Raw genomic sequence first — 25,528 nt, 5'->3', positions numbered from 1 at the left:
GAAGAGAGAGACACAGAGAGGAAGAAAGAAAAAGAAAGAAGGAAAGAGATGGTCCTCCACAGCAGTCCTTACGCCAGTGCCTGTCTGCACTTCCTGGATGGCTTGTCCTGGAGCCTGTTGTTCCCCTGCTACTGGCTCCTGGACCGGCTCCTGGCCTCCTGTGTAGCCACCTCGCTGGAAAAGCGCCGGCGCTCCCAGGACCCCTGCTCCTTCCTCACCGTGTGCATCCTGATTTCTGCCCCACTTTACCTTCTCCTCCTTTTTGCCTCACTGCCCTTGGCCCTGCTGGGTTTCGTCATCTGGGCGCCCCTGCAGGCGGTCCGCCAGCCGTACCTGTACACCTGCCGCAGGTTGGTGTTTGTCTCACAGTGTCCCGTCAGCAAAATTCACACTTTGCGGTCACAATAAACCCCTTGTGATTTCTCTGTCATATTATATCCATTTATTCTCCGGATGCATGCATTTCAATCTTTTGCCACAGGTTGAGGGATTGATGATGATGTTTAATATATTTATTAGATAGAATGTTAGAGCAGTAAAAGTACAGTCAAACAGTAGCATGTATTACAGTACAAGTACAGTCAAACATCCTGTCTAAGAGGAGCATTTCTAAAAAGCCCTTGCGGTTTTGTTTCCGTTGAAAGTCCTTAGTACATAAATCATCGACATTTAACAATACCAATAAAATAAAAATAAATTACTCCACAGATGCAAAATAACAATAAATTAATAAAACATTTGTTAAATATTTTTAATAATATAAAAATGAAATCTAAATGTTTTATATAACAGGATCAGTGACTTTTACAGTTGCAGTATGTTGTGTGTTTCACTCTCCAGGAATTAGACTGGTATCGATCCCCTAAACAAGGACAATTCCAACAAAGTCGCTTTCTTCCATTTGTTGTGTGCTTGCTGCAAACCCATTTTGTTTGGGGGGGGGATCTTGATCTCGCTGGTATTTTGTTTCTTCCTCTGTGCAGACCAGACAAATACCAGGCTGAACAGGGCCAAGCCGGGCCAGGGGGGATGGGGAGTGGAGAATGGAGGCCGCAAGGCAGAAGCTTCTGTTTCTGCAGTGCCAACGTTTGCCTGCTGCCTGACTCTCTGGCCAGGTTCAACAACCTGTCGGACACCCACAGGAGAGCCCGGGACGTGGGGAAGAGAATCCGCAGCGGTGCCAGTCGGCCTCAGATTAAGATCTACATCGACTCACCAACCAATACTTCCATCAGGTGAGGAAACTTATTGACTAGCTTGCATCAGCAGTACAAATGTCAATTCCTCGACATTATTCTAAACATAAGTTAAAATATGGCTTCTTGTTTCTCCATTCAGTGCGGCATCCTTCAGCAGCCTGGCGACAGGCTTCCGCCGTACCTCTTCTCTGGACCAGCGTCCAGACCAGACGCAAACAACCAACGGTCCAGCAGACGCTGAAGCCGAACCCCCCGCTGATTGTCCAATTCACCCCTTCTCAGGTGCCACAGACTGCCCAGTTCACCCGCCTGCCGGAGATCAGGGCGCCGCTGAATGTCCTCTTCACTCAGACGGAGCAAACACAACATCTGACTGCCCCGTTCACCCTGGTGGAACTAACGCTTCGCACTGTCCTGTCCACACCTCAGGGGAGGCCTCCGTTTGTCCCATACATTCCACGGGGGCTCAGAATTGCCAAGGTAATCATGACTGTCCCATGCATGGGGAGGGCGCCCAGTCAAACCCCTCCGCAGACTGCCCACTTCATACCTCAGGGGTTCAGATCAGTATAAGTGCACCAGAGCCAGAGCTCCAGGAGGACGAAGCCACGACAAGGAACCATCGACCTGGGGATCAGGCAGCGGGGGACTCGGGCAGCATGACTGCCTCCAGGGAATCCCTCACTCGTTACCACGGAGGCGATGGCGGTATAGGGGTGTCCCTCAACAATACCCTCTCTCATGTCCCTCGCACATCAGTCTTTAAGCGCCCTGGACGGAAACGCCGCCACGGAGACGAGACGTTCGACCACGAGATCTCTGCCTTTTTCCCCGCCAATCTGGACTTCCTGGCTCTACAGGAAGTGTTTGATCACGGAGCGACGACCAGACTGCGAGGGCAGCTGCATCGCTATTTCCCCTACGTGCTGAGCGATGTCGGGCGGTACGGGTGGAAAGGCTGCTGCTCTCGGTTCAAGTTCCTGAACAGCGGGCTCTTGCTGGCAAGCCGCTATCCCATCCTGGATGCACGGTACGAGTGCTACCCCAATGGGCGAGGGGAGGACGCGCTGGCAGCCAAGGGAGCGCTGTTTGCCAAGGTGAGACACTTACTTTCTTTTACATTGTCTTCATCTTATGTTTCCCGTTTCCACAAAATCTGGATTGCAAAACTAGATCCAAAAAGATTGCCAATTTATTTATTTGATTTATTCAACAGGTACAGAAGCATTAATGAAAGAAAAGATACTTTGTATCTTTAGCTCCCATAGCTAATTTCCATTTGCAGTCCCTGGGATGGACAACAGCAAATACAACAATGTACTGCATAAGCATGAAACGATACAAGTTCATGATTATTAATACATACAGATAGTGCTAAAAGAAATCATAAAATCACTGTTAAGTCACAATCAAGTTAAAAATATATATAAATACGTCCTCATCCCTGACCCTTTAACTGTTCTTTTAATTCCTTGGAAAAAAAAAGTTTTAGATCTGTGCACAATTTTAATTTTGTTTAATTCTGTAATTATTTTAAAAGAGAATACGGATTGCCCTAATGCTGTTTTTCATCTCGTTGTTCTGACCATCTGTTCAGACGATAATTATTATATTTATTTTTTTCAGAGAGGTGCCACATTGCCAATAATTTTCAAAAGTGACCTTAAAATAGCCGCTTTTATTGTGTATTCAAGGTTAAGGATTCTTCTCTTTATTGACTGTTTCAGTAGAATGATTACTTCTGAAGTCAAACTGCATAGGATCCAACAAGGCCTCATTTTCAGGGTGTGCCGTCAGCTGTTTAGCAAAAACGTTCTCTACAGTTTTAGAAACATAAAAAATGTATGGCTTCACCCACAGAAATATGCAACTTGCAGACCAAATGTCAGCGCTGCTCCAACAACGTCCTTTTTTGACATGTTGCCATGGATTCACGTTTTCAGAATGAAACAATCATGACTAACATCCGTCTTAATTCAAACACTGCTGCATTTTGAATGCTTCCTTTTTTTTATTCAACAAGTCTGCATTTCTTTTCACATTGCAGATGTTAAATTGAAAAGATCATGTTTTTGCATCCTCTCATTTAATTTCAGTCTGAGCTAAATTAAAGCTAAATGTCATTCTGGACCTAATTTTACGCTTTTCTTGTCGCTGCTTGATGCCATTTCACCCGAATATTCATCTTGTCATCTCCGAATCCGCTGCCTTACTTTGCAAAGACCATATTTTAATCTGACATTAAATCCATTTATACGTCATTATAATATTTCGCATTTTTTTAAAAAAGGGTGTAAATGAGAATCAGCTGTTACTAAAGATATCCACAGGAAAGCAAAGGCAATATATTGAAAACCATTTCAAACTGAAATCACAAATTTCACGTTGAATACTCGACTTCGTAACATTTTCTGATACCCTGGCGTAAACGACGACACACGGCACAGTTTGCTGCACTTTTACGACACAGCTTTGCAGTGATAAAGAACCTTCAACCTGCAAACAGCCCTTGATAAACCCACTTCCACTTAATTCCACTCAAACAAACTGCATTGTGGGAAGTGCCAGCACCAAAGTAATTACACTCGCAACCTTTCTCCCAAGGCTGCATAAAAAAGATTCCCTGCTTGTTTTTCACATGGATTAGAATATTTTAAATTGTGTCAGTTCATGATCCCCATAACTCTTATGGGTTCTCTACATTCAAATGCCTGTCCAAGAAGTCGAGTGGTTACTTGTATGAAAATACATTGGCAGGCTACATTTTCAAAACAATGAAGAGTCTCATTTCGGTCATGGTTTATAGCAGAAGTTCTCGTCGACTTGGTAGATTCTCATGCCGAGGATGCGAGTTGGCATCACACACTACTTTAAATCAGATTTCTATGTATATGTAATGTTTTTTCTTACAGATTTTATATTACGGGACGTGAAGACGAGCAACTAATGAGGTGGAGATATTGCATTGAATATTGCATTAAGTCCAAGGATTTTTTTTTTTTGCATCATACAATTAGTCAGATTTGCTGCTATACATGTTGAGAGTGGCATTAAGGGCAAACGATGAATGATTTAGTGGTCCTACATTTATTTTATCTATATTTTTAGATTCCTTAACCATGAAAACAAACCTTTAGTATTTCGATTCACGTTGATATCATTATTAGTTTTGAAGTTATTCACAAAAAGTACACGTTCAGTAATGGCGGATTCTTCTGGATCTAGATCCGCAGCTTTTGAAGACACAACAAATCAGTTTGCCCACAACTAATTCCACAGTGTCTTGGTAAAGGCCAGCAAAAACAGAACCGCCTTTGTGGAGAAAAGAGAGACATTATTCAAAGTGTCCAAAAATGAAATAGTTATGTTGTGAAAATGTATCCCGATTTCAACTGGATCCTTTCCTCAGGTATCAAAGATAGAACTAGGGAATATGCGATGGCACAGAGAACAGGACAGCCTGAAAATACTGAGGAAACAGAAGGATGTTCTGGCAGAGAACTGTCCAGAGAGGCAGCAGCTGATTGGGTGAGATGTGTAACAGGTGCTTCTCGTTCAGTTCAACGATGCCTCCGCAGGGCAGAAATCAACCTGCAGCAAGAGTCACCATAGCAACCCTCACAAATGGGGTTTAATGTTCAAATGTCATATTTTTTCCTGAACTCATTCTGGATCAGATCCAGAAGACATTTTGCATGAATGTGCATATCGGACCCCTTTATAACTGGGAGTTTTGGTGAGTGAATTAAAAGCATATTTTACACTTTGAGGAGCTGGAAAGGTTAGGCAGGCAGGCAGGCTGTGTTTGTGATATGTTGAGATGCACCTGAAGCTTTATGATACGTCTAATATTTTAGTAATGTGGGCTGCAAGCAGAGGGTTTTCTGCTTCAGCAGAGGCAACCGGAGTGCTTCTTGTTTGAGTTTGATTCGTGCGTCTTTTTAACTGCAGTCCTTTCTCCTCTCTGCAATAAGGAAACACAAAGACTTCCCTCTAAGTAGAAAATCAACAGTGCACAGTGTAACGCTTATAAAAGCAACGTGCGACGAATCCATTATGAAGTGAGCAGCAGTTGTGTGTGGGTTTCCCATTCTTTGTTTGTTTGTGTGTGTTTGCTTGTGTGTGTGTGCGCGCACCTGTGGGGTGATGGCAGTCTATCAGTTCATTAATCAGCCACATCCTGTGACTGTCAGGATGTGGGTCTGGACCTGATCCAGGTACTGCTGGGACCCACTTTGTGCGACCTGACGCTGATGATGAGTGCCTGTGTGAGTGTCGCTTTGTCTGTGCATGCAGCCCTGCACAGCTGGCATTCTGCTCGTGCTGCCGATCGTCGACTGTCCCCGCGGCGTGTCTCGCTTATCTCTATTTTATAGTTGTCTTGTGTTTGAGGTCATGCGAGGTCCAGCCCTACATGCTGGAAACCATCCAGCTGGCAGGTGCATGACTGAAGGCAATCGGTCCTACAACCCAACTGCCAGAGAAGGAGACCAAACAATGCTGAACAAAATCAATCTACCGCCATCCCGCCTCCAAATCCACTCGCTTCTCGTAGTGTGAGATACGTGGAGCTTGATCTGAAGCAGCTCTCTGGCCACTGTATTAACAGTGTGTTGGTGTCGTACCACCGGTGAAGACTAATATAGTGACCGACGTTAATTTGGCCTAATCAAAGTGACTTATAACATGGATTTAAATTTAAAAAGAAAAAAGATTTTGTACATATAATCGATGAGCCGCAGGTGTCCACGTTGCAACATGAGATATTCACAAAGAAAGTTTTTTTATTACTTAAATACCGTATTTTCCGGACTATAAGTCGCCCTTTTTTCATAGTTTGGCTGGTCCTGCGACTTCCAACTCAAGTATCCGCAAAAAAAATGTCCGCATCCCTCCTATAACATCTGGCGAGATCTCAATTTCTATAGACGCCTCACAAAAGTGCAGCCGTAAACATGTCCGTGCGACTGGCTGAGCTCCGAGGTGGGGAGAGCTTCGAAGATTCAGCCGAGGAAGAGCTTGAGTTCGATAGACGAACATGCTGCCCCCAATGAATGACGCCGACATGTTGGAGATGAGTAAAGGAATTAATAACACAAGAAGGAAAAGATTCAGAAAATGAAGAAGAGCCCGGGGAGTTATCTGGGCTAGCAACAGAGCGCCGAGCAGAGTTGATGCGAATGGCGAAGTACATTTAGGCAGCCATTGACGACATGCTTCGATCCATAAACGTGCAAAATGCTGTAGAATCAGCCATCACCGTTTATAGAGGCATGTCGAATGAAGAAAGTCTCAAATGCTTTTTCCAGCGATTTAATGAAATGGATTAAATATAACCTGTGTACATATGTAATTCAATTTATAATGCTTTTCCTTGATACTGCATGTAATTTTACTATTGGGTCTAGAGCCTGTAATAAAGTTTATATATATAATCATAGGCGGCTCGGTGGCGCAGTGGTAAGCACTGTTGCCTCACAGCGAGATGGTCTGTGAGGAGTTTGCATGTTCTCCCCGTGTCTGCGTGGGTTCTCTCCGGGCTCTCCGGCTTCCTCCCACCACCAAAAACATGCAGCCTAGGCTGATCGGTGACACTAAATTGCCCGTAGGTGTGAGTGTGTGTGTGGCTGGTTGTCTGTCTCTGTGTTGCCCTGCGATGAACTGGCGGCTTGTCCAGGGTGTCCCCTGCCTCTCGCCCATTGACTGCTGGGATTGGCTCCAGCTTGGCCCACGACCCGATAACGGAATAAGCGGTTAGAAAATGGAATATATAATCATAATACTACCTACTATTTTGAATTTTTATAATACATATGAAAGGGGTAATGGGGCATTTTGTGTGGGGTAACTGGGTGTTAGGGAGTGATTTTTGGAAACTGGATCTGATGGCGAGTCTGACGACAGCCTCCGTGTCCGCAGAAGAGGAGGTGGTGCTTCATCTTCCTCCGGAGTTGGCGGAATTGTTCAGAAGTGACACGGAGGATGAAGAAGTCAAGATTCAAGATTCAGATTCAAGATTCAAGATACTTTATTGTCATTATGCGAACATAATAAAATCGTGAGAAAGCCCACGGCTTAAGGCACACATCATAACATAGTCAAATCAAAAACTAAATTCTCTCTCTTAAACAATAAACATATACACAGCGAGAGTGAGAATCACAGGCAATGGTGCAAAATAGCAACAGCAGCAACAAGGCAGGCATAAAGTGTCCCAGATCGCTACAAGGGAACGACTGCTTTCACAGCCCGGGGGGAGAAGCTGTTTCTGAGCCTCGTAGTGCTGCTTCTTATTGTCCTGAACAGCTTCCCTGATGGAAGCGGGACAAACAGTTTGTGGCCCGGGTGGGTGGGGTCTGTGAAATCTTAGTCTGATAGTTAAATTGAAATATTTATATTTATAATTAGGCTTTTAAAACTCATGTTTTCCTTTCTCACAGCTCACTTCAATGCCGCAAAGTTCCCTTGCTGTATCAGAAGGTTTTTCTTATCCTGGATTTTGCGCCATTTGCTGTGTCTGCTTCTCAAAGGAATGCAGTTTGTGTCAGTTTGTGTAATTTCACTCGTAGAGAGAAAAACATTTGCATCTCTTTCAGGAGAGATTCCTTCCTGTTGAGGCTTTTCATCAATACCACAACAAAAATCTAATTAGCATTAGCCTCGTCTAATCTTCGTCTCCTGCACAGGCCAGTGCTCTCGTGCGCACACGTTCAAAGTCCACTCTGTTTAGGATGCATGAGTGTAGACAAACACACACACACACACAACTCATCAGAGTCCCCTCAGGCCTCTTGTCAGTTTCAGGACGCGCACACACCTATTGAAGCGTGCATAAGCCCCTGAAATATTAATGCCAGTAGAGAGAAGCGCAGGGAGGAAGAGGAGGGAGAGAGGAAGCAACAGAAAGAGAAAGAATGAGGACAGAAGTGAAGAGAAGAGATGATTAGATTAAATCATAATGGCCCTCGAGGCGAAAGCTATTCAGTATGAGAAATAAGAAATACAAAACCCGAATATTTAAACAAATACAGGCTTTAATGTTTAAGCATTTAGCAGTTAGAGCCATGACACTAACATTTAAGAATTTAGTTTAGACATTAGACGGTATGAAATTGTTTAAAAGGCAATTTAGACATGATCGAAAAGGTTGAATTATTTCCTGATTTACTTCCTTGTTCTTGAGGTAGAATGAGGATCAGGTTGTGTGTTGCAGGATGACCGTGTGGGTGGGGGGGGTTATGTGCATGAGCGGTGGCTAGGTGGCTAGGTGCAGTTTTTATGGAGGCAATGTCAATGCAAAGTGCCGGGCGATGCAAAAGCCACAAATAGCTCAAATGAATGCTATTCGCATCGCGACTCGTGTGGCGGCACGGTGGCACAGTGGGTAGCACTGTTGCCTCGCAGCAAGAAGGTTTGATTCCCCTCAGTGTGCAGTTTGTATGTTCTCCCCGTGTCTGCGTGGCTTCTTCCCGGTTCTCCGGCATCCCACTCCCCCCACCAAGGAAATACAATTTCGGTGAATTAATCGCGCTAAATCTCCCTGCGATAAACTGGCACTTTCACAGTTATTATTAGTGAACGGTATAGCACATTTTCATTGGCTCACATCTCACCGACCATTCTTAAAATGATAATGTTCCACCTGAGTACATTTAGCCACATTAGATGAGTTTCTGTTGCCCATTTCTACAGAACACTTTGATCCATTAAAAGCAATTTGAGCCTTGACATTTGAGAGAAATGCCCAGCGCTGAATACTATAATGTAAGCTCTGTGTGTGGTATTAAAATCCAGTTAATTACCCATAATGCTTTGTCGTAGCTTTTAGAATTGTCCGTTAGAAGTGCCTGCTCGAATTAAAAATTATCCTCAGAGAACAATTCAGTTTCTTCCCCGTTCCAGTAGCTGTGTGATAGAACCCTGTGGATCAATCGCACTGAAAGTTGAATATTTTCCTCAGCTTTTACGTAGATTAAAAAGAACTAAAGTGACGAATACTTTTGTTTTGGCCAAGACTAAAACCTCGGCCCAGACATTCACGGCTGAATAATCCTGACTCACTCTTATGTACTGTAGCTTTATGCATGCTGGCCAGCGCCAGCTACTTAAGGATGCGTCGCCATGACGATTACATTTTGTTATTCTACCCCATGATACAGAGGAACGTCATTATGAGTGTGCCCTATGATGTCATTAATCATACGACTGCATCGTATCACGTCGCTGTTCGCTTTTCAACTTTTTAATGTTTGCCATAATATCTTTGCAGAAAAATGTAATTTTTGTGCAAAGAAAGAAAAGGATTAATAGAAGAGCCACAAAGGTTAGAACATTCATGCTGATGAATGGCGTGGGAGCTATAATAAGAGCAGTCCACAGGAAGCTCTAGAACGACTCCACCCAGACTCCCTCCTAATTTGCAGTAACCAAATCATCGCCGCCTTTCTTTGCAACCCTTTCTGCATTTCTCCTCCGCTTCAGTCTCCTTCCACCCACCTGCCGGCCTCGGTCCCGGTTTGCAGCATTGCTGAAGGACTTCTTAACGCCGCTGCTTAAAGGCGCCTGATTGAACCTGGTATATGATGTTTGTTCTGCAGCTTATGTCACAGCTTTAAGCGCAGACAGCTCTGGGTTCCGCTCGTGCTGATTGGATCGGTGTGAATCCTGAGCAAACGCGCCGCTTTGTGATTGCAATCCAACAAAGGAACACTTCAGGCGACGCAGCTCCACTCTAAAAGAATGCAAGGTTTTATCTTTGGCGCGGCTGACTCCACTAGTTTTAGGTTTAAAGTCGCTCCAGTTGGGAAAAAATATCGTTTTTAAGTACTGGTGTGAAAATACCAGAAGATTTGCTGACTGTGCAGAATAAATGCGACGCCAGTTTTCTTTTTTATTTACAGTGATTCATAGCTGATGTTTTATTCAGCTGTAAAAATAAATCAATAAATGTTTTATGCCTCTGGGACCATGAAGGGCCAATCACAATGCAGCATAAAATGTCAAGTTTGTTTGTTTGAACTTTTTAGTGGGAAAATGTTTGGCTTGGTAACATTTATACAGATTGAAATTTGTCAACAACTACTGGATGAGATTAATACCCTTTATAGCAATCCGGATTATGAAATGTTGGCACACTTTAAGTGTGCCGCCTGCTCAGCGAGCGAAAAAGGCCAAACTAAATGGAAAGACACAACAACTCAACACTTAGAGAACTAAATAACTATTGCTAAGTATTACATATGTCAGCATTAAGTATCTCGTGTGTGTCTGGAACAAATCACCAGAGACAAATATCTGGATGTGGTTAATGGAAAGACGATGGGACTCACGTTGTTCAGCAAAGGTGCTCGTTGCGCCTTCCCAGATCAGTATCGGTCAACCGCAGCAAAAAATACACATTAACATTCTACCTGCAGCAGCTGCCACAGCGCCGAAGAACAAGGGGGGGCAAATAAGTTGGCTTTGGAAGCACTTGTAGTTTTCGATAAGTCAATCTTTCAGAACATTTTCAGCCATGGTGCCTTTCATGTTTTTAGTTTTCAGAAGGATTGACTAAAGAAATGTAAATAATCATTAAACATGAAGCTGAAATAATTTCCCTTGTAACTGAAACTTGATTGTGGCATTTTCACAATACAAATATGTTCTTATTATCATGGAGTTGCAGATCATGTTCTAGGATGGCGACGACTTAAATTTAGTACGTGCTCGATTTTCAGCACATGTTCCAAATGTGGGGTTTGTGATGATAAATCCTTGCCCTGCGTGAAAATGAATATGTTGCATCATCATGATTAAAATGGACTTTATTGTTATGGTTGTATTTAATTCTGAAAATTATGAGCCAAAGCTAATTACGGTATAACAAAAAGGTGATTGCATTACACCTATAGCCTTTTTCTCTGCTGAGTGCATTGCACTTGATGATGGTGATTTTTCAGGCAGTGTGTCGCCCCGTTGCTCTGATGTCGCTCCTTCAACCTGCTGATGTTAAATTACTGTAACGTTTCCCACAGGGATCAATAAAGATCCATCTCGCCCCGTACGATCGAACCGGAGCTGCTGTGCGAGCGCGAGCACGAGCGCACGCATCGGCGCTGTGATGTTGCTTGTTTGAACAAGGCTGAGAGACGTCACGCCATTTTTGTTTCTGGTCCCTTGCAGGTTCATGTAGGCGTGTCCCATCAGGAGCAGAGGGTTGTGGGATATCTCACGTGCACACACCTCCACGCCATAGAAGGTACAGTTGCATGTGCTGCGTGTTGTATGTTGCTTTGTGAGTGTGCATGTGTGTATAAATCTATTTATATCCCCTGCATGGCATTGTCTGTGACTCTTTAGGGCTTCGTCAGAAGCTCTAGAGTCGTGTAGCCGTTCGTGTGTTTTCAAATGTAAATGGTTGCATCAAAGCCCCCGCTGCACCTCCTGCCCTTGCTGTTCCCATGGAGACTGGCTCAAGCTGTTTAAAGCGTCACACCACTATTTAAAGCCTCCGGTCCATGCCTGCCCCATTTTTTACCACAGACACGACTCCCGAAAGCTATTCTGGGATCCTCCGACGCTTCATACAGGCCTAAATATAGCAACGCCACGGCTGCTTCTAAAGATACATCACATACACACACACAGTTTGCAGGGGGGCGGGAGAATGTGAGGTTATGATGCCGAAAAGGGGGTGGAGGAAAAAGGGGAGGAGCCGTGAGACCTGGTTATTTTCTTTGGAGCGACTTACATACGTGTTAATCTTCTGCAGCTTGGGTACAACATGCATGACCCGGTGGGAGTCGTGTATAAATGTCTCCCCAGCCCGACTCATGTCACTGTCTGGCTGTGGTTTTGTTGCACACACACATTTTGATGTTTCCGCGTGCCATTCTTCTCCCACGCCGCTGTCATTGCAGCTTCTCAGCTGTGTTTCAGCTTCTGCAGGCTGTGTCCGGGAGTAGCATGCAGGATTTAAAACGGCAATGTTTTTCATGCCTGTAATTAAACGACTATCAGGGAGGAGGAGCCTGAGCCTGCGGCGACTATTCACATGTCAGCTCATATCAAAACGAGCAAAACTCCACGCGACCCAGTCGGTGCTTTTGATTCAATGTCAGGTCCTCGCTACAACTCACAGCCTCCACTTCAGTAAAAAGTGTCGCCGACTCCAACTCTCTTTTTTCCGGCTTTACTCACCCTTTTGTTTACGTTTTCTGATCGCGCAGCCGTGGGAATCTCAGGTGCAGGCCCATTTAAATATGATTTGTGCACGTAAATTGATGCGTGGATTCCACGTGGATTGGGATGTACGAAGGAAATGTCCTCGGGTTCATACGTACGCACGGCTTCATATGTCTGGATTTATTTGCGGGTACAACGTTGTCCGGATTTGAGCGTACGCCATGTTTCAGTCGGAAACCCACGCAGGTCCTTGATACACGAGGCCCCTGATCCGTTGACCGAGATACAAGATGGGATGTAATTTGTTTGTTTGTTTGTAGCTTTTGTACTATTTTGTTAAAAATTTGATTGTGTGCATAGATATTTATGAATTTAAACAGTTTCAATTTCCAACAAGAGCAGCACGGTGGCGCAGTGGGCAACGCTGTCATCTCACAGAAAGTAGGTGACAGGTCCAAATCCAGCTTGGGGCCTTTCTGTCAGGAGTTGGACAAACCGCCAGTTCATCGCAGTACCGGCAAACAGATTGGGGATATTTTGGGACATGTCCTCTTGGGAGGACTTTTTCTGATATATGTCACCATAAGTTTTGACAAGCTCGCTTTGCTTTGAATGTCTCTTCCATGCCTGAGGGGTGTTTCCCAGGGTTTTTTTTTATTCTGATTTTTTTTAAACGTATTCTAATTGTTGCTCCTTTTGAGAACAGATGGCTCATTTGATTAATTCAGACAGAGGCCTGACAATAATTAGACTGCCCTGCCCTTTCGTTTCACTTCATTATTCTGCCTTCCGTTTAATCATGGTAGTCGATTTCAGTCATTCAGGGTGGGCTTTTATGCCTGGTCTGGAGAACAAACAGGCAGAGAAATATCCGTCCCGTCGATGCCCTATTCCATCTTCAGGGAGCACAAAGTTAATGTTAAAGTAGTGAAATGTTGGACCCTGGTAAATCTATCACATCATGTGGACCAATCAATAAACACTGTGGAATGTAACGGAAGCAAGGACGCAGTTTGCGTTGTATGCATCATTATATGACCCGTCCTTTGTTGCTGTCTGGTTGCTTCTTGTTAGGCCCGAGCGCCTATCCTAGTTGTCTGTTCCTTTGTTTGTCTGCAAGATTTAAAGTTCTTAAGTCATAATAAATCTACATTTTATATTACGGTAATACTGTTTATCATTTATTATATCATTGTGTGTAGGTGTGTGTGGGAGTGTGTGTGTTGGTGTGTCAGTTATTTTATATGGTAAAAAGTTATTTGACATACAAGTGAATTGAGTCACGAACTCGGTCCAGGAACGGATTCTGCTCTTATGTCAAGGTATTGCTGTTTCTTGTAAAAGCAGGGAGCCGTGTTCATCTGAATATGGAGGAGTCTTTGGAACAAGTCGAGGCTTGGACTGAAAAGATCAACATTTAGAATCGTGCTGACGTCTTCACTGGAAAACACTCTTTTGTTTTTGTTTCAAACATGGAAATGATCTCGTTCTGTTTTAAATGAACATCATCCAGTTAATTTTTCATCTATATAGAAGTCAAGCTGAAACAAGCACATGCAGGCAAAGGTACAGCAACCCCCCAGTCTCTCTAAATGGACTCAGTGAACACAAAAGAACATTACATTTCACATATAGGCTACTTGAGCAGCAGCTCAAAGCCTGAGCCACCTACTCACACAGCCATATCTTGGCGCATCTCTATTTCTCACGCTCTCGGCTGTTCCGCTGTTATTTTTTCACGCATGCTCTCACCTCCCTGCCTCCCTCTCCTCACCTCCCTGCCTCCTCGTCCAGCTCCAATTTAGCAGATTCACTGGCATGATGGAGGGAGAGGGAAGCACTGCCAGCGTGGAACTGCAACCAAAAGTTATTTATTATGAAGAAACGAATATTAGAAACAATAAATAAAATACATGCAGCATATATATGAAGTTTCTATATATTAGCTTGTCAGTCAAAATTAAAGTGCACAGCAGTATTTTGCTTTTACAAATAAAAGGAAATCACGAGGTTTGAGGTCGTTAATAAAATAACTATCTGCAGGACAATATAACAAAACAACCTAACCCAGTGGTCCCCAACCACCGGTCCGTGAGGCATTTGTTACCGGGCCACACAGAAAGTAGAACTCGTTTATACAATATCCATTGTTTTGATTATTAGCGTCTAAAAGGTGTCTTATTTTGAAAATAAGCACAGTTTTAGATATCAGTAATTATAGTACAGTACTAGGAATATATACATACATATATATATATATATATATATATATACAAACATACACACACAGTGAAGATGATTACATTCTGATAAGCAGAATTATCCTTAATATATAATTATCTTAAATCCTCACTTATTCTTCTTGTATTTATTGCAGAAATATATAATTTACTCTTGTCTTTTAATTTCCTACTGTCTCGTTGACACACAGGCGACGCAACCGTGCGCTGTGAGCAGCTGGACCTGTTACTCCAGTGGGGCGCTGAGTTTCGCCAGTCCTCATCCCAGTCGCCTGCAGGAGAGAAGGTGCTGGAAGACCTGGTGGCCTTTGATGTCATCCTGGGAGACCTCAACTTTGATAACTGCTCTTCAGGTAATCAACCGAGGAATGAATGTATTCTCATTTCTTTGCATCTCCTCTTCCTTAAAACAACCTGCAGGAAGCACGAATAGAAGACTTGATGTTTAATTTATAGACGGGCACGTAAGAGATCTGGTGTTAGGGAAACTAAAGGAATGTTCATGTATTTAATGTAAAAGCTTGATAGCAACAAGGTCCACAAAAACATGAATAATAAAAATCACACATTATCAAGAAAAAAATGAAACAAGGCAAATATTTTTAATCGTAAACGAAAATCTATAAAATAAACAATAAATAGTCGTATTCAAAAGCAACACTGCTCTCCTTGAAAATTACAATCTCACAACTAATTTGACAAATCAAAAGTGTGGGAAAGAAAAAAAACATTGCCTGGTGAAATTATTATTCAGCCTATTACTGTTTAAAAATTTGTCAGAATGTTCCATTAAGACCTTATTTTCCAAAAAAAATAATGGTTAATGTTAAAATCATATTATTTCCGTGGTTTATGAATTGAATTCATAATTTTATTCATAATTCGGCGCTTTGAGCGAAAACAGTGTCCAGGGTTAGATATGTTTTGTCCTGCAAAGACTGTTATAATCTGAGTAACGCACACGGTGGCTGGGCTTGATTTCCAAGGATCAAATAACGTTTTAGAATGATGACACAGATTTTGTTTAGTCATGACTGTTAAAAAGGATTAATCGACGTTTCGCCCTTGCGCAGAGACGTGCGGTGAGGTTTGTGGCTGGTGAGGCCCTGACTCTGAGTCAGATATCTGACATCAGCTTTTTTTATACACACATACTTGACGTTCGTGTTTAGCCGAGCAAGAATGTTAAATTCATAGCAGCTGAGAGAAAAAGCCTATTTGCTCTGAACTCTGTGTGCTTAATTTGATTTAATACAAATGAATGACAAATGAATGACCTCTCAACAGACGCTCTTGTAGCCGCTAAAGTGAGCACCAGCTGAAAGAACTTTGTTGCCTCAGGAACAGTTTGCATCAGATCCTTCTGGGCCAAAAAGCTGAGAAGCTGTCCAGGAGATTTACATTCATTGCTCACAGTTTGCGAGCTATAAAGTCCAAAGAGATTAACCTTTAGCCTAACAAAGACAAAAAAAATGTGCATATTTTGACAGGCTCTGTAGTTTTGTGTCATCAAAATATTGTAACATATCTGTAAAGTTTGTACAATCGACAAATAATAATAATATTTATTTTAACATCATCTGATTTTATTTACGTCTCAGGTGAGGCACCCAGATGTGCCTGCAAGGGGTTAAAGTCCTGAAATCCATGTCAAAGGTGATTTAGTGTAACTCCATAGGAGTCACCTCAAACATTTTGATAAGTACAAATAGTGTCCACTTCAAGGGACATGGATAAGATTTTTAAAAAGCATTGTAGGGTCAAATAATGGTATTTTCATTCTGCAAATTGTGTTTTTCAAATTGAACCCAAAAGTAGCTCACCTTGCCAACAATCACCACCCTGTGACCTTTTGTTGGACTTGGACACTTTCTAGAAAATGGACATTTATGTCCACTTGAAGGGTCATGGATGGAACTGTTTTTAAGGGTAACACAAGGGGTAAGACATTTAAAATAGAAATATGTAAATCAAAATATGAGTTTAATGCTCGTATGCTTCACCCGCCTCCCAGCATCATGGGGGTCATCAGTCTTATTTAGAAAATTGGGAATTCCAATTCAAGAATAGTAATACAAAAATAGTCATAATAATGTTAATTTTGAATTATTATTTATTTGTGTGTGTGTGTGTGTGTGTGTGTGTGTTCCAGAGGACAAGTTGGAGCAGCAGCATGCAATTTTTACACGTTACAAGGACCCGTGTCGCCTGGGGCCAGGGGAGGACAAGCCATGGGCTCTGGGTAACAACATGCACACAAGCAGGGGTCACATGTTCCTCTGGGGACACAGTTTCCACAATGAAGCATCCAATGCATCCATGAAAACTTTAAAAGATGTGTGCAAGAATCGCAATCTAATGTGCAGATGTTGCAGATGTCGTTTTACGCCCATGAAAATGTGGCGATGCAATGCAGAGCATAATCTGGCTTTGATGGCTGAAGACAGACGCAGCCAGCGGGTGAATTAAAATACGCCCAGTGCAGCACGCTGATGCACGGGCATTAGTGACGTAAAGGCTGGAATGTTTGAACGTCCAGAGGAGAGACGGGGACTATATCGGTAGAAGGATGCTGAGGATGGAGCTGCCAGGGAACAGGGCTAGAGGTCGACCCAGGAGAAGAGACATGGACGTAGTGAGGGAGGACATGAGAGTGGCTGGTGTTGGGGAGGACGATGCAAAGGACAGGGTGAAGTGGAGAAGGTTGATTTGCTGTGGCGACCCGTCACGGGACAAGCCGAAAGTCCAGTAGTAAGGAAAGAGAAGAATGCATCGACAAATCAATGAAAAATGGGAGCAAAGTTATCCCATTTCAGAGGAGATTAGATCCAGAAGTCGAGCAGAGAGCCAGACAGCCGTTACTGTCCCACAGCGGGCCGACGATGGCCGCTGAACTCTGAGGGCTCCAGTGCCACAAAGCGAAGTGAGCTGCAGGGCTAGTGCTGAATTCAGATCCGGTTGGAATTACCAAAAACATCATAGAAACGACAAGCTATCTCGATCCCTTCTGGCGACACCTTTGGGTTCATGCTTTCATGATAGCAGATTGAACAATAAAAAATAAAACCACACAAAACCAAGCGTGTACTTTAGGAGTTGTGATCAATGGCCGCTTAGTTTACGAGGTATGACTAACTAAGATTACACCCAACCACCTGAAAGAGTGTGTTCATCCTGCACCAAACGATTGAAGCGGCAGCAGGGCATTCGGACAGCAGTCAGTCTGTGTGGAGGAGTTACCTCGCCATCTTTGTTTCCATCCACAGTGCGAGCCGAGCGTCAGACGCTTAATTTTATCGCCGCTCCCCGACACTGGTGGACAGAGCGGAGAGTGCCGCGCTCTCTTGGGCCATTAGAAACACATTATCCAGCCCTGCATCCTCATTGTCAGCAGTGTCTCTGAGCATCTCTCTCTCTCTCTCTCTCTCGCCCTGGCTGTTGTATTTCACCGGTTGACAGTGGCGGAGGACAGTAAGAGTGGAGATGTGCTGCACTCTAAAAACAAAGGCACGCTGAAGCCGCCTTCGCCACACTGCAAGACGCAAAGTTGTGCTGTCAGGTCTGAATATTTATCCTGACACTTACCGGTACTCAAAATATGGCCAAGATTTCAATCCCACTCTCCTTTCATCTCTGCTCAACAGAGAGCTTTAGAGTTTCTTAGTATCGGGAACAGCCAATGGGTGAAGTCGGAAGATGTCAAATGTGAAGCAACGGGCTTTTTGATTTTACACTCAGAAAACCAATCAGGAAGAAGAAGGAGGAGCCATTTCTGACTAATGGTTCGATCTTTACGGGTCGTAACAGATGCTTTCCCTTTTTAAAGGGTGGCGCAATACTGTGCCGATATTTACACAGATGACGCCACCCACCTGCGTGATTCAAGGTGATGACTGCGGGTTGATTGGATGAGGATCAAGCAGCCCGCCATCAGCGAGGGAGGGGAACGCAGGAACGCAGAATCCACAACAACAAACGAAACAACAAAACGTTTAGAATAATGAGACCGTAGCCGGGGGAGTCTTCTTCTAGGGGCATTAATGCAGCCTCTTGTTTTATTCAACAGGTACTTTACTGGACCCCAGTGGCCTTTATGATGACGAGGTCAGTTCACCTGAAAGTTTACAAAAGTAAGTCTCTCACACACACACACACACACATGCACGCTAACTTGTTTTGGTCACTTCAAAGGACTTTGACTTTCTTTCCAGAGAAACTTTTCCACATCTACTACCTCCCAGTTTTTAGGGGGTTATTGAGTCCATGGCTGGATTCGCTTTTTCCAGCGCCTTCATAAACGCTGATTTATACTGCGAGAGTCTCAGCCTTGCTCCAAAGCTTTATTGAGAGCACCAATCTTCTTGTGGACTCTGTCTTCGTTTCGCTGGAATTGATCGCATTCATTCTGCTGCTCCTGTTGGTCCCTAGTTTTATTGGGTTCTACTTTATAGCCGGGGTTTGGACCCTGCAGCTCCAGGAATCCATCTATATTCATGTGTCAAAAAAATTCTGTCTCGTCCTTTCCCGCATCTGTGTGTCCCTCTCAGAGTGATGGAGAACGAAGAGGCGAGGAAGGAGTACCTGGTGTTCCCTCCCAGTAAGAGCCAGTGTCCCGCCAGCAGTCAGAAGGGGAGGAAGATCCCCCTCAAAGGCAACGGACGGCGGATCGACTACATCCTCTACGGCGACGAGGGCCTGCAGCCGGACTGGAAACTGGTAGGGCTTAGCAGAGGCTGGCAGGACACTTCCATAAGAACAGTGTCAAATGTAAAACGTCCAAACTTTGGTTTTAATCGTGTGTGAAGCCCAACATTTGGCAACATGATATCTTCCGAGTTCTTTGTTTAACTAAATTAAATAAGGTATAACATTGAAACCAAAATACTTTGTTCTGTACCTTTACATAAAAAGAAATATTCACTAATTTTCTGTTAAAGGGATGTATCTGTAAAAGTAGATTTTTTTTTTTATTCACTTAATGCACATAAATAAATGTAAATCTGATGTCATGTGATCCAGTGAGTTTTAACCAATAACAACTTTCAGTAACTTTTTTTTTTTTACTTTATAAAAACAAACGTACATTATCAGAGATGATGACTAAGTGTTGGGCCAGCCGGCGCCAGCTGTGTCTCAGCTTCAGGCTTACGCTGCAGCAAGCATCAGTCCTGTGTCGTTTCCAGTCATAGACTCTGCTCTCGTCTGTAGGGAAGCGATCTGCTCTATTCTCCTCCCTTTTCATTTCTCGGCAACGCGACTTGTCAATGTTTGCTTCTCCTGAAACGCTGGACGCCAGAGGGAATGATCACACGTTCATCTTGTTGAAAGGGTGAAACGATGAAGACGTTACAAAGCCAGAAGAAGAATCCTGTCACTGTGGATGTGATCGGCGAGGACAGACAAATCACATCAATTACACAGAACACAATCGTCTCATCTTCACAAAGAGGAATGAATGAATCGTTCCGTCACACTACGGCCAGCCTCCTGTCTCTCTAGCAGCAGACATATGGCGCCACCATGTGTTAGATTGTAGTTTCTGTAATGTGTAGCCTCTAGAACCCGTTACTGTACTTGACACAGGCTATCTCATCGCCACTGTTTCTCTTTATTCCTTTATCTAATTTTAGTTTCTGGTTTATAGCTGAACTAAATGGCTAGTCCAGCCTAATCTAGTCCAGCCTACTAGTCTTATCCTATTCCTGCAGTATTCAGCTTTTTTTGACCCCCCAAGTCCGAGTCATTTGATTTTGAACCGATACCGAGTCCCGATTCGATACTTCTTTAATACATAAAAAAAATTAAAATAAAGACAAGTGAAGAAACCACCAATCAGAGCCATGAGCTTTGATGGAATGAGTACATTTCTCTATATGGATGTATTCGCTGGACATTAGTCATTAGTTATTTGTCAAGAATTAATGAAGACATTTATCACGGATCTGTCCCCCCCCAGCCTCCACTTCTGGGTGCCCACTGGATGAGATAGTTGTAAATATACTGCCCTCAAATGCAATACAGCCTCTTGTAAATGTGGGATTTGAACATATCTACCGCCACCTGGTGATGGGCGGCCACGAAAGGTTCACGGTTGGTTAGGGTGCCCTCTAATGGCCAAAAAGGGTTCAGTGGAAACTTTCAAGTTCATCACAATGGAGGTTTAATCAGAGTGATTTAGTGAAGGCTGTCTGCTCCATCTCCTGCAGGAACTCGAGGAGTACAGCTTCATCACCCAGTTGGCTGGCATCACTGACCACCTGTCTGTGGCCGTGCGATTGGCTGTTTCCACGGGGGAGGAGGAGCCTTAGATCGTCCACCTGGGCTGCTTTTCTTATATTTCATCCAACGCTGCCCTGGAGGAATGGCAGGAAAGGAGGAAGAGCTTTAAAGTTTACGGCTGTGGAGTTGTTCTACGGGAGGACTGAGGGGATGGCGTAACGGAGAGATCGCGCTCCAGAGGATTACGTACAGGATGAAGGGATCTGTTGGAGGTATAGAGGAGCGACATGAAGGATCGATGGACCTGGAGGGCGAAGACAAGCAAGGGGATTTACCTTTACAACTGGGAAGGTATCCATCTTCCTGAGTAACCCCCCCCCAGACACCTAAACACAATACCTTTCTAGACAGTGATGTGACGGGCCTGTGTGGCCTCGCCTCTGTTCTCCTCCCCGCTGAAACTGATCCAGGCGGTCTTATTTACAGTGAGTTGTTCATGTAGCCAATTTACACACTCCTTTTAATGGAACTTTTAGCTATAATGTCTAATTGTTCTTTTTTTTTTTTTTTTACGATTCCACCTTCAGGGACAGTCGGCTTCTTGTTCTTTATGGAATAACATATTTAAAGACGAGTGACGCGAACGGCTCATGAAGGGCCTTTACACGGACCGTCTGTGTCGTGCTCCTTCCTGACAGGCTATTTATTGGTCAGTTCCGTCATGCTCGTCCCCACGCCAACCCCGGGAACCTCAGCAAGTGTCTTTTTTTTTTTTTTTGTCTAAATGAAACAATGTAACATTTTTAAAAGGAGGCCAATAACGGTCCAGTTTCTATTGTCACCACGTCTCTTTTGATAGGGAGGTGAAATGCCTGTTTAATACTCTGCGTGTGTTTCTAATAAGCAACATTGTATAAAGGAACCTGACATTTTTGGGGGGAAAGCGGTTTGACCAATGCCAGTCTTATAGCATGTTTTTCCAGTCATGGCTGCTGACAAGTTGAACTGAGTGTTTGCTGATGCATGATGGGAAATCAGTTTACAACATTAATATAGATGCACTCGCTTGAGTTTGGCTGCTCGATGAGTCGAGAAGCGCTTGGATCACACGTTTGCGTATGTGCCAGTGTGGCGTTAGTGCATGTGACGCTCCCCTCGGATGATGATGCGGAATGCACATAAAGGCACGCAGAGAGACATGCAGAAGACGCCACTATGAGCATCCTGTCCAAAGGGGTTTCAGGTGAGCCATAGTGGAGATCCTCTAACAGAAAGATGGGCTCTTAGATGCAGCAATGTGATGCAGTTTGGGCTTTGAACACAGAGACTTTGTCCAGTGCGTCACATTGATCACAGTTGTATTGCAGAATTGATGCTCGGATTCAATCCATCTAACCTTATCCTCCCATCGTACCTGCTGCCATATCACGCTTGTGCACGACAATGCAAATGTCACAACCTGCGGGGGGATTTCATCATGGAAAGGCTGTCTCAGCAAAATGTTCTCATTCTGCGGCTGATCTGTGACAAATCAGAAATTAAACAAGGTGTCCGGTCAGTCTAAATCTAAATCTAAAAGACAGACAATCAACATGTTGCTGTTGTTGTTTTTGTTTTTGTTGTTGTTGTTCTGTTTGTTGCACCTCTGTCATTATCATTTTCAAAGGAGTTGCGTTTTACCAGCTTGCAGAAACAGGAATGGTGCGCAGCATTTTCAAAAACACTTTCCGGGCCCGTTTTCATGAAACCGATGTCCAGACGGCGACGATGGTGAACATGTCTGTGCTAAGCTGAGTGTAGCAGCATGATAGATAGCGTGTGCATGGACGACAAAAAGAACGACTCAGCAAAACCACAAAGGGAGATTTAGTCCTAGAACGATCCCTTTAACTCATTCAATGCCAACAACGTCTAAAGATGTTTTTTATATAACCCAAACATTCACTGCCAACCCTGAAATCTGCCTCTCTTCAACGGCCAATAACTCCGGAACAAAAAGTGGTAGGAACACACTTTCTTTTCCTGATGAAAGAAGAAATTTTGATCTTTTCATTTGGTGGGTTCGCTTGCTTAGTCAGAGTAAAGAATGTTCTGTGGGGATTTGAAAAGCAGGCAAAATGAGCGAAAACTGGGGCACTCAGCATATAGCTGAACTGAAAATGTCTGGCACTGAAATTTAATCAGATCCACTCCAACCTTTAAAGGATTATCGTCCTTGTGGATCTCTTTTATTAAAAAAAAAAAATAGTAGTGTTTGTGTGATCCTTCTAACAAACATACCCATTCTGGTAAAAAATAACATTAAAAAAGACAAAATTGCCTCCTTTGAGAAGACAAATGATGAGGGCGACGGCCATGATGAGTCAGCAGTTCAAAAGTTGAAGTCTAGATCTGTAACCAAAGGCTGCAGGCCAGTTTCCTCCTGTGACATGTGGGAGATCAGAATCTGGATTAAGATGACTTGGACATCCTGCAGCGTGAACCCGGTATAAACAGACGCAAAGCCAGGTCAAACAGTTCTCCTTTCTATTTGTGAATTTGTTGGTGTGTGTGTGTCCAAACAGAAAGCAACAAAACCTCTCTGCTAACAGGCAGAATTCTGCTTTTGGAGGTTTTTGATGGACACTCAATCCTGGGATGCTGGTGTCGGTGTCAGCCCGTGTGGGACCAAACTCATGCTGTGTATTTCCTTTACAGGTGTGTGTGTGTGTAAAAAGATGTGTAGAGTAGAAGCTGTGTGTAGAGTCTGAATAAACAGTTTAGGACTCTATTTGCCGTTTGAGCTCTACTGAACAACGTTTACAACAGTTTTTTTGACCTGCGTGTGTGTGTGGTGTGTGTGTGAGAGAGGGAGAGGGTTACCTGCTGCTCTGACTCTCTCTCTGTCTCTTTATGACTCACGGTATTACGATAGAAATATTCCCGCCTGGTTTGTGTTTGTACTTTTTTTTAATCAACTTCTATCTTCTTTTTTTTTCTTTCTCTCCCAGACCATCTGTATCTTGTTCTCATCGCTGCTCCTCTGGTCAGGGTGAACTTTAAATGAGATCCAATGCTCAAATCTGTTATTTACTTGGTGGACCACTGGTGTAAATAGTCTATTTAATGAGTTTGAGCCTCCCTGAGAGTCTCCTCTTAGGGCACAACAGTCGTGTCTTTAGCGGGGAAACAGTGATAGTTGATATAAAAAATGTTGTTTCCTGTTCCTGTTCTTACACGACACCTGACTGCTGCCAAACAATTCATGAGCAAGCATCCAGAGTGATGCATCTGGAGCTTTTATTGTTTGTTTGTTTGTTTTTAACCCTTTGGTAATTGTCCTGTTTGCATATGTGTAGTGACAAAAGAATCCGAAACATGGATTCATACATGTCAACTTCACTGGCAATTTTTGACTTTTGTAAAATCCATGAGAAAATCCTTTGACTCGACTTTATACTCACCTTGTGTAAGTTTCTTCAGCCCCAGCAGTTGCTCAGAACGAGGGTCTGCAAAGCATTCGGCTCGGCCTTTGTTCCATCCTGTGGACCTGGATCAGGGCTGGAACAGCCAGCGCCGCCACTGACAGTATTGCAGCTAATGCATTTAGCCTTTACCCCGACGCCCACACTGCTAACATCATCAGGGGTCAATATTGGTCAATATTGCAAACTCCAGCCTGGACCCGTTCACTTCCTGTTAAAACAAGGCGCATCATGAATGGAAGGCCTCCACGAACCTCGAGTGCGCCCTGATGGTCACGTCTCTGATCATGCGATGAGAAAATAGACGCCACAATAATCCATGGATACCTTTGTGCCGAATGTGAACACGAAAACAATTTCAAATTGAAACCTGTGATTACAATAAAAAGTGTCCATGTTCTTAAAATAAGGCAACCGGTGGATTTGTTCCTGAGAAATGTGTTTTAAGGACTCCTGATCTTCTGCACCTTTTAAACCAGTCGCTCTTCTCCATCTGCCCTGCAGAATGGATTTATGCCACAGACAGTCACAGACCAAGAGGAGGTCTTAGCTTTAGCAGCTAGCTCTGCATGTGCTGTAATGACGCTTCAGGCTTGTAGTCTTTGGTAGAAGTGATGCCTCACTCTGCTGTCCCTCTCTGGTTTTTTGTTTTGTCATTTGTCTCGGATTTTCATGTGATTTAATACTTTTTTGGGGTGGGGTGGGGTGGGGGGGGTCTTGCTGGGTCTCTGCTCTCATGTGACCCACAGGATCAATAGCTTAATTCTCTTTCTGAGCTTCTTTGACAAACTGCTTCTTTTCTTCTGCCTTTTTAAAAATGGAATTGCCCCTAATGTTCTGTCTGTGTCAGTCTTTTCAGTTGTGAATGCTGAGTTGATGTTGATGTGTGTCTGGAAATAATTATTCAACATGAAAAGAACAACATCAGTCATCGACTGCTGATTTGTGGTTTAGTGAAAGCACTGGCCCACATGAGTTTCTCCCAGTTGAAATGGCATCAATTGAGTTCCTCTTTTCTTCAGTGAAATCAGAGCTCAAGGTTGAAACACCAAGGACTGCACCCCCCCCCCCCCAAACGAATAAAACACACACACAAAGAAATGAAAGCAGCTTTTTAATGAATAGAAGGGAAAATCTGGTGTTTTTAAACCTCCCATTGCACTGAAACCAAAGTCAGATCAGCCATATCACTCTTTTTTTTTACACTTAGAGTTCTCATTTTCCAGCTAGAGAATTTTCT

At 43.6% G+C, this 25,528-nt stretch overlaps 1 protein-coding gene across 1 annotated transcript; it reads left to right on the top strand.

The window, feature by feature from the left end:
- Window positions 1–48: 48 nt before the first annotated feature.
- Window positions 49–20,913, top strand: smpd3 (sphingomyelin phosphodiesterase 3). The gene is made up of 10 exons (XM_068739678.1): window positions 49–350; window positions 984–1,235; window positions 1,339–1,679; window positions 1,734–2,296; window positions 11,364–11,439; window positions 14,797–14,958; window positions 16,758–16,847; window positions 18,672–18,735; window positions 19,153–19,321; window positions 20,812–20,913. The coding sequence occupies exons 1-10, from the start codon at window positions 49–51 to the stop codon at window positions 20,911–20,913; spliced, it is 2,121 nt and encodes a 706-aa protein (XP_068595779.1).
- The last annotated feature ends 4,615 nt before the right edge of the window (window positions 20,914–25,528 follow it).

This window comes from Brachionichthys hirsutus, chromosome 5 (assembly GCF_040956055.1).
Source record: "Brachionichthys hirsutus isolate HB-005 chromosome 5, CSIRO-AGI_Bhir_v1, whole genome shotgun sequence".
Taxonomy (NCBI): domain Eukaryota; kingdom Metazoa; phylum Chordata; class Actinopteri; order Lophiiformes; family Brachionichthyidae; genus Brachionichthys; species Brachionichthys hirsutus.
This window is presented reverse-complemented; position numbering and strand designations above follow the sequence as displayed.